Consider the following 10,668-nt stretch of genomic DNA (forward strand, 5'->3'; position numbering starts at 1 on the left):
TTTTATTTTACATGCATAATGAACCTAGATTCATTTTAACTTAATTCATTTGCTCATGGACAATTTTTGTCTAGGTTAATTTTAATTTTTTTTAGTAATTTTATAAATTTATAAAATAAATTAAATTCCTTACTTTATAAAATTTTCATTTTTTAAAAAAATTATATTTTTTCTTGAATTTTAGGATTTTTTTTTATTTCACGTGCACAATGAACTTGGATAAATGGTTGTCCATATTTAAATTAATTTGGGCAATCATTTGTGTTCTTTGAGAACATGTATTTTTCTAGTAATTTTATGTACTTTTATAATTTCAAAAAATAAAAAATAATATATTGTAAAAATAATAAATTTAATATTTATTCTAGATTTTTTTAGAGATTTTTACTCTATTTTTTTTTCTAAATTTTGGTGAAAGCCTTTTTTTAGGTGAAAACTGTTCGAAAGCAGTTGGAATATTTGCAGAAGGAGAATCAAATGTTTAGACTATTACTTGAAGCAATGAGCGAAAAGTACAACATACTTCATAGAATTTATCTCCAACAATCGAATTTGAAGTCGGATTCATATGATGAATACTCGAATAAAGGGTTAAATTGGCCTCCAATTTCGACCGTAAAGAAGACTTCGCATATTTTTGTGAAAACAGATCCTAAGGACAATAGTCTTGTAAGTGATCCATAATCCATAGTTTTTTCCTTCATAGATTTTAACTTTTCTTTTGAAAAATGGATGTAAGGGGAGATGAGATGAGAATGATTTTTGTTTTGGACGGTTAGCATAAAATTACCATTTTACTTTTATATATGTATAGTTTTATATACAATATTTTTTTTAAATGCCTAAATATTTATTTCACTTCTAAAATATTGAAATATTAAAAAAATAACTAAAATCAAATTGAGACGAATAATAATAGATATACCTAATATTTATGGAAATAAAGATGGTTTTGAAGAGACACTCTTATAATGAAATGAGGTGAGTGATGAATCTAACAATCTAATGTGTATATATACCATACGTGTTATTGATATATGGCTTAATATATATAATTATTAGTATCTTTTGATTGAAAATGAGTTATTTAGATAGTTGAAGATGGATATCAATGGAGGAAATACGGTCAGAAAGTTACTAAAAATAACCCATCACCTCGCGCTTATTTCAAGTGTTCTGTGACTCCTGCATGTCCAGTAAAAAGGAAGGTATTTACATATTTATTCTCTTTAGTTCCTGCATTCAAATATACACAACTTATAACGTGTGTTTTTATCTCTGCTCCGCTTATTAAGTCGATATTATGAGTTAGAGAGATGAATTCGAAATTAAATTATAATTTTTACGATAGTAAAAATATAATTTCACTATTTTGATAGTCTGTATTTTTAAAATTTTTACAAGATTAAATTAAAATTTTATTATTTTTGGGGGTTAAAGTATAAATTTTTCTTTCTAATTTAAAATTTCAAAAGATTTAAATGAAATTTTTTTTATTTTAAAGGGGGCGGGGCTACATCGATAATGAGTCAACTCAATACTAATTTAGTTGTAAAATTATTAAAATACTCTTATTGCAAAGAGTAATTAATATTATTATAAAAATATTTTTATCTTTTGTTACTTTTATCTAATATTTATTAAGGAATCAAATACGAGACCAATAAATTCAAATAAAAAATTCTTACCACGCAATCAATAATGATAAATTTATAAATATATTTTAATATAAAATATACCCAGGTCGTTGTATAATAAAATCTAAGATATTTTTATGTTTCTAGGTTCAACGATGCGTGGAGGACAAATCTTTTCTTATGGTAACGTATGAAGGACAGCATAACCATGATGTTAATCCTACTGTAGGCCACTCTTTAACTTCCTCAACTACCTTTCCTATTCTTTTTGTTAACCATCACTAAAAATTATATTGGGAATGTTATGCAAAATTATGGCACAAGCAATAACGTTGATGACGACTGCGACGATGACAACAACCAACAATAATGTGACTTTAGCCATCAATACCAGAACAAGCTAAACCATCAATCTCGTGAACATAAAAATGAAACTAAAATGCTGGGGTGATTTTAATATGTGAAAAGCAGGGGAACAAATGAATTGATAAGGCATCATTTCAAGTTGTGGTTGAATTAATTTTTTTCAATTTTTTGAATTTTATTTTAAGCTTATAAAATTAAATGATTTAAAATAACTTTTCAATTACCCAACTTTTAAAAATTATGTAATAGTCACTAATGTTAACGAATTGTTATATTTTGATCACTCGTTCGTTAACTTCCATTAAGATGATGACATGGCATGTTAATTCAAAAGGTTAATAATTATTTAGCCCCTAAATTATGGTTAAAATATCATTTTGATATTTTTAATGTTTTTCTTACAAATAATTCTATTTTTTTTAAATGTCTTATAAATAATCTTAAAATTGATTCAAAATTATAAAAGGACCCTCTCTCTCATTTCATCTTTGTTATCTCAGAAAAAAACCCTTTTTCACCCTCACTCTCCTCTCTAGGTCTCCTTCATTTTCCCTCACTTTTTCTCTTTTACCAAACAAAATCCAACTCCAAGTTTCATTTATTTTATGTTGGGGATAAACCTGAATTAAGCAATGAACAAGAACAAATAAAAAAAAGTTAGACACAAATATTTACGTGCAAAAACACCTCTAGAGAGGATAAAAACTGTTGGATCATCGATACGCCCCGTGGCACAGCGGAAAAATTATTCATGTGATCGTCAACCACAGATCCATGTACAAGGAACGAATCGAGTTGAAATAGGGTTGAAAATATACCTTTTTCAAACTAAAAAATGGTGTATAACGTTGTTGGTTGGAATCCTTTGCGCGATGTTGATCCAAGCTGCAACAAAAGTGTCTCAGCCTCTACGTAGTCCACCCAGTCAACGACGAATAGAAAAAATCTTTGAAAAATTTTAGAGAGAATTCATTTGTTAACTCCCACATAATCAGGGATTATATTCCATTTATTAATATCATATATTGAAATGGAATGATTCTCTTTTTACTTTCTAGAGAAAATCATGGAAGATATTGAAATTATATTCTTTCCAAAAGAATATTAACTTCTATAATTATTACCTTAAAGATGTTGTAAATCATATCCACTAGGTAATCCTACTCGCTAGGTCATTCTATCCGCCAAGCTATACAATTCGCCAGGCAATACTGTCCGCTAGGCGAATACTAACTTTTATAATTATTAACTTAAAGATGTTGTAAATCGTATCCACCAGGTAATCCTACTCGCCAGGTAATTCTATCCGCCAAGCTATACTATTCGCCAGGCAATACTGTCCGCTAGGCGATACTATCCACTAGACGGTATTGTTCGTCAGACGATACTATCCGCCAGGTGATACTTATCCGCCAATGATAGGAATACGCTATTTCATATGTAGAAGGGTATGCATCCATTCTATTGGCGTGAAACCTATTCACTTTAACCATAGGGTCTAACCTTGTAGATTCTTGTAACGTTGGTAGTAATACTAGAACATTTCTAATGTTACAAACAATGAGTGGCGTCTAGCAATGCATCATTGCTATCAAAGTTACAAGAAGTTGTGATTCGATATAACCTTTCTGTGATAAACTTTTTCATGTATTAGATTATTTTATCCTTTATATCTAGATTGGACACAAGTCATGGTATAGTCACATTTGTATAGTCCAATCTCATATTTTTTTAATAATCTGAGTAAACTATGTTAAATAGATAAGTGTGATATCTCATATCAACTTATTTGAGCATGGCCATGCATTTCTAGTCTTACTCCATCAAGTGGCCCAAGATATTACTCCTATTATGTAGGAGGGATAAATCATATCTTGATCAATCATATCCTACTACATGGATTATGGTATATCCAACATCAATCTTTATAGTACAACCTATTACAGTAGATGTTTGACTGTATCAAAATATACGACTCGCGATGTTGGGACAATGATAATCTCAAGTCTAAGAATCATATGCATAATAATCACTATGAGTAATGTTTGTGACTATTACATAATAATCCAAGAAACATACTCATGGTTGGTCAGTCCAGTATGTTATTCTCTAACACATACTCATGTATTGATTTTGACATCCCTATGTCAATGACAATACTTTGTCATCAATCAACTACACATTAGTCTCAATGCATTATTATTATCCAAGCCCACAATAATACTTGACTAATGACTTTTTTAAGAATAATCATATTATTCTTAAGACTTTATTATTATTCAGTTTATTATATACACAGAATAAGAAGCTGAAATAATAATAACGAGGTAAAATGAGTATGTAATTACAATCATCTCATGATTGGTCTTTGGGCATACTCTAACAAAAACTACAAGCAAAGAAAACTTCACTAAAATGACAAATAACTGAAGAAGAATACAAGATGGAGAAAAACAAAACAAGCCCCTAAATCCCGAAAAATAAAAAGCTCTCTGGCTAAAACATAAAATTTCCTTTAAACTCTCTTTTGTTGAGTTGTTGAATCAATCTCTCTAGGGTTGCTAAAAAATCTATTTATAGGTTGAAATTCCTAGTCTAATATGATTAAAATATCCCTATAGTTATTAAAGTTCGACTGGAAAAGATAGCAGAGTTTAACTAAGGGAAGAAACTTGATTAAGTGCGAAACATATTGCCCCGTCATGACGTCGTTTATTGGCTCACCGTGACATCATTCATTCGTCATCGGGATGTCGGTTTCTTCTCATCGGGACATCATGTGTCGCGTCGTCAGGACGTTGGCTATTTCTTGTGGAGACATTAACCTTGTTTTATCCAAAATGCGAGTCACACTCTAAAAATCTCTACTTTGACTCATATTTTCATAATGCCTTCTTTGTTGAGCCTCGTTAGAGGCCTAACTCAATTTTTACAGGATACTAACCAAGTCCAAAAAATGTTTGAACTTGAAAACTGGAAGGTTTTTGGTCATCACAACAGTTGCATTATTTTCTTTGCCGATTTTGTGAATCTAAACATCTTCTTGAGCGACCACCTCTCAAACAAAGTGGTACCACATGTCAATGTGCTTTGTTCTTTCGTGATGCATCTGATCCTTAGTAAGATGTATGACACTTTGAATATCGCAATACACAATAATCATGTTGTGTTTATGAACCATCTCCCCAAATAGACCTCTCAACCAAATGGCTTCTTTCACAACTTCTGTGATTGTCATATATTCAACTTCAGTAGTTGATAAAACAATAGTGGCTTGAAGCATAGCTTTCCAACTAATGGCGCATTTGCCAAAAGCGAACAAATATCCCATGAGGAATCTTCTTTGTTTTAAATCTCCTGCATAATTCGAGTCTAAGAAGCCCATTAGACCCTCTAAACTTCTTTCAAACTCTAAACGAGTATTTGATGTCTCCCTCAAATATCTAAGAATCCACTTAACTGCTTGCCAATGTAATTTACCAGGTCTAGCCATGTGCCTCTTACAACACTAACCACATGTGAAATATCAGAATGAGTTCAAACCATTGCATACATTAAACTTTTTACTGCACTGGAGTAAGGAATCAAGGATATATACTTTTCTTTGTCTTCGGTTTATGGTGACTCTAAAGCTGAAAGTCTGAAGTGTGCAACTAAGGGAGTACTAACCGATTTTGAATTTTGCATTTTGAACTTCTCGAGGATCCTTTCGATGCACCTTTCTTATGACAAGAATATCTTCCCGGAGTGTCTATTTCTGGAAATTTCCATCCTAAAATTTTCTTAGTTGTACCAAGATCCTTTATCTCGAACTTGTAATTTTTTGAACAATTAATTTAATAAAATTCAATCATTATCATTAATATCTTTTGTATAACAACCTTCTATTTCTGGAAATTTCCATCCTAAAATTTTCTTAGTTGTACCAAGATCCTTTATCTCGAACTTGTAATTTTTTGAACAATTAATTTAATAAAATTCAATCATTATCATTAATATCTTTTGTATAACAACCTCAACGTTATTTTGCATGAAAAGCAAATGAAAGCAAACATTATCTCATTGATTATCTAATGTTCAACCAATCCTAAGTTGCATTACGTGGTCAGATCATAATACGAGAAGACAACTTGTATTAGTTGATAATCTATATGGGCAATAGTCTACTCGGAATTGAGGAAGTCGATTAAAAGACTATTATATCATGTATCAAGTCCAATTAGGAAGATACTTTGTCTTAGGTATCAAAGCAAATAACTCCTAGAAGATAAAGATATAGACGTGACTGTCTAGACTGGCCGTACATCTGATAGGACCCAAGTAGAATAAATCTTAGACCCATTTGTGAATTTATTCATTCGTGACATTCATAGAGTGACTTACCTCAATCTTTAGTAAGTGATGGATTATGTATGCATGACTCGTATACTTTGTTGTATTAAAAGCCTGAGTTCAATTAGTAATAAAGTCGAAATTTGGCACGTTGGGTTTATGACTTCTACATGACATAGCTTCACTTACAATAGTGAAATTCATAGTCCAATAAAGGGTAAATGATATCATCACATCATCATTACATGATAGATTAAAAAGTAACGTGGCCACAGGTCATTTGTTTTAAGATGAATGATTTAGTTACTATGTGTTAGTAATTGAATTTTTCATGAAGAAAGTTGTAATAGTTATCATGAGATAAAATAATATATCATTGGGAGAATAGATTTGACTAAACAATGTTGTAATTAATAGACGAAGAGTAAGAACTTAATTACAAATTATTTGAGCCATAATTATATATGTTGAATTGGTCCCTCTACTAGCTTGGTATAACCTTGATGTTTTACATTAGAATCGGTGATGTGAAAATGTGAAGATGAAGTAGAGAAATAGATCGTGCGTATCACCATCCACAGTGAATTCATTTTTTATCTATGAACAAAAGATGAATTGGTAATTAAATGAATTTCTTTGAATTATTATTTCATTAATTTATAATTAAATAATTAAAGTTCGAAGTGGAAATTAAATTATTTAATTCATCATATTAATATAAGAACAAGTTAATTATATTATGCAAGTTGGTTTAAAGATCATATAACATAGATAATTGGACCCAATACATGACGAGACCCAACTAGGCCTAGTAAGGAACAAAGAGTGACAAACACTAGTATCATAATAAGGTGTTGCCACCAACCCTATAAGCACCCCTAATAGAAGTGTGTTTTTCCTATTAAAATATTATTATTCAGGTATTCCTTCTTCAATTGAGACTTTTGTTATTTTCTCTATAAATAGAGACTAAGGGCTAGGTCAAAACACATATTACTTTTGCATCAATATTCTTTCAAAATATAGTTGAGTTATTTTTCCAAAATCAGTTCTATATGTCTTCAAATTCTAGACCTTTAAAGTTGACATATTGTTTTAATCGATTTACAAATAGAGCTCACACTTTAGCAAACCAAAATCGAGATTAGCGTAGAAAAATGAGTGGATGAAAGCCGGGAATGATCGAATCCGCCTACTAAGAATCACAAGTATAATTCAAGTAAAGAGGTTTATTATTATAAATATCACAACGACTTGGTTTTAAGAAATTTTAAAACTTTTGTTATGCCTTAAAAACACTATTTTCAAACCAATTTTCCCAACAAATGGAACTTCAGCTAATGGTTTAGTACACATATCAACAACTTGTTCTTAAGCAAGAACATGATTAATCAACAATTATCCTTGCATCAGTTTCTTTCGAAAAAAAAGTGTACATCTAACTCAACATGGCTCATTTTAGCATGAAAAACTAGATTTGTTGATTTTGAACAGCTCTTATACCGTTACACGGAATGGTTGGAGTTTTAATTATTCTTTCTCCAGGTTCAATCGCCAAATGCACAACCCAGGATAAGTCAACAGATGTATTGGCTATGATGTGCTATTTTGCTTTAGAGGTTGAATGTAAGACTACATTTTTCTTTTTAGATGACTAATTTATCAAATTTCCACCCAAGTATATACAAAATTCAAAGGTTGATCTACAATCTTCTAATGAGCTGCCCTAATCTAAACCTAAGAAGGCAGTTAGTGTAAGTTGATCAGCTAGTGTAAATAGTATAGTCCATGTGTCATAGTACCTTGAAGATACCTTAAGATTTTTTTATAGCCAACCAATGTTTATTACTTGGTTCTTGCATATACTGACTTGCCTTATTTAGAGAAAAGTTATTGTCAGGTCTGGTTAAGCAAATATATTGAAACCCTCCAACTATACTTATATATTTAATAGCGTATTCAGGAAAGAGTGGATACCCATCTGTAGTTGGTAATATTATCGTAAGTGTAGGTACCACCTTAGAACTTGTCATTAAGACTTTGTGCAACACGTCTCAAATGTACTTCTTTTGGGACAAATGCACCATATATTCATGTCTTTGAATCTCAATTACAAGAAAATAGTTTAGCTCGTCTAGATCCTAAAGTGAAAACTTTTTATTCAACTGCTGAACAACACAATGATTTCCTTTGACTCATCTCTAGTAAAGATGATGTCATCCATATATATCGAGCACAAAATACAAGTGGTAGTGTAACCTCCCCAACCCAGCCTAGACGTTAGGCACGAATCCGGAAGATTACATCGGCCACGGAGATGGCCTAGTATGATTGAAGTTTATAAAAAAAGTCAATTTAAAACATTTATTTATTTTAGAAAAAATTTAGTCTATTTTAAAAAAAAACTAGCGAGTTAACAAAATCCAATTAATTTTAACCTTATTCTTGTAACGATGACTATTTTTGAAAATTTAGTTAATTTTTCATTTATTTATTACTCACAACTCTTAATTACAATCTAGCAACGAAAAAGTGATTTTTAACTTAGTTTTATTAAATTTATATTTCATGCTTAATTAATTAAAAACCGTGTCTTAAATTATGTTAAATGTCATGCATGCTAAATAAAACCAAAATCTAAGTCTCATGCCATAGTTTCAAAAAAGTAAATCCATACAATCTCTGAATAATAAATTATCAAATAATAAATCTAAAATATTTATATAGAAAAACAGATCCGAGCCGACTATTTTACTAAAATAATCTAAAAAAATAAATATTTACAAGAATAACCCAGGTTCAAAAACATTAACGAAAATAACCTGGAAGGAATAGTGCACGGTGGTGCCAAAAACCCCAATGCCGACACCCATGTTAGAAAGGATTAAAAAATAATAATTTTGGTGCCAGCAATGCAATGGCCAACACCCATGTGAATTTTTTGCACTTCTATTTTGTACAATACATTTTGTACCTAGTTTTAAAAAATAATTTTTTTTGGGTGCCGTGTAGCAGATGGCCGGCATCCATTTTCAAAATTTTTTAATTTTTTTGGTGTTGATACTGAGGTGGTCGACACCCATTTTGAATAACCAATATTTTTTTTCTTAATCACGTGAACTCATTGGCAGGCATCAATACATATAGGTATTCCAAGATAAAAAACTCAAAAGAAAAAATATGCAAACTCATCTTTGCAACTGGTTCTCTTCACTATTTTTTTCCAAACTCGTTCATTCCTTTTCATCATCTTTTGTTTTAGAAAACTTAAAAGAAAAAAAAAAGACTTAAGATAACCAAAAACTTTTTAGAAAATGAAAAAAATTGAGAAGGGAGGAAGAGAAAAGAAATAAATTAAGATATAAAAAATGAAAGTGAATGGAATGGTTGTGTTTTCAATGAGGGATACAACTCATTTTTTTTTCTTTTTTGTTTTAGTTTTAGGGAAAATTACTAAAAAAAGCCCTTTTTTTTAAAAATTACCGAAATGTACCCTTTATGTAATTATTTACCGGAATGGTCTATTTTTCGCGAAATTGCGTCCACGTCAGCGGGATGTCAGGGTACGCGCCAGAAAATCACGTCCACATCAGCGCGATTTGCTGACGTGGACACAAATCGCGCACCTTAGGACGCGATTTACTGACGTGGCATGAACAGTTTATGTTTTTTAGCTTGGAAAACTTTGAAAGGCCATAACTTTTCGCTCGGTTGTCCAATTGAGACGAATTTTTTTTTATTTCAAATAACTTTTCGAGATCTACGTGTTGACAAACTGCCGAAGGCGGTTTGCTTACTTGGTTCTTGCATATACTGACTTGCTAGTAATATTGTCATAAGTGTAGGTACCAACTTAGACCTTGTCATTTAAGACTTTGTGCAACACATCTCTAATGTACTTCTTTTGGGACAAATGCACCATATATTCATGTCTTTGAATCTCAATCCCAAGAAAATAGTTTAACTCATCTAGATCCTAAAGTTAAAAGTTTTTGTTCAACTGTTGATCAACACAATGATTTCCTTTGACTTATCTATAGTACAGATGATGTCATCCATATGTATTGAGCACAAAATACAAGTGCTAGTGTACCCTCCCCAACCTGGTCTAGACATTAGGCCCGAATTCGGAAGATTACATCGGCCACTGAGATGACCTATTACGACTGGAGTTTATAAAAAAGTTAATTTAAATTTTTATTTATTTTAGAAAAAAATTAGTCTAATTTCAAAAAAACTAGCGAGTTAACAAAATCTAATTAATTTTAACCTCATTCTTGTAACGGTGACTATTTTTGAAAACTTAGTTAATGTTTAATTTATTTATTACTCA

At 30.8% G+C, this 10,668-nt stretch overlaps 1 protein-coding gene across 1 annotated transcript; it reads left to right on the plus strand.

Annotated features, from left to right (window-relative positions):
• The first annotated feature begins 376 nt into the window (after positions 1 to 376).
• On the plus strand, positions 377 to 2,123 carry LOC121218331 (probable WRKY transcription factor 40). The gene is made up of 3 exons (XM_041095423.1): positions 377 to 669; positions 1,092 to 1,208; positions 1,785 to 2,123. The coding sequence occupies exons 1-3, from the start codon at positions 478 to 480 to the stop codon at positions 1,920 to 1,922; spliced, it is 447 nt and encodes a 148-aa protein (XP_040951357.1). The 5' UTR covers positions 377 to 477; the 3' UTR covers positions 1,923 to 2,123.
• Positions 2,124 to 10,668: the final 8,545 nt, after the last annotated feature.

The sequence above is a fragment of the Gossypium hirsutum genome, chromosome D06 (assembly GCF_007990345.1).
Source record: "Gossypium hirsutum isolate 1008001.06 chromosome D06, Gossypium_hirsutum_v2.1, whole genome shotgun sequence".
NCBI lineage: Eukaryota > Viridiplantae > Streptophyta > Magnoliopsida > Malvales > Malvaceae > Gossypium > Gossypium hirsutum.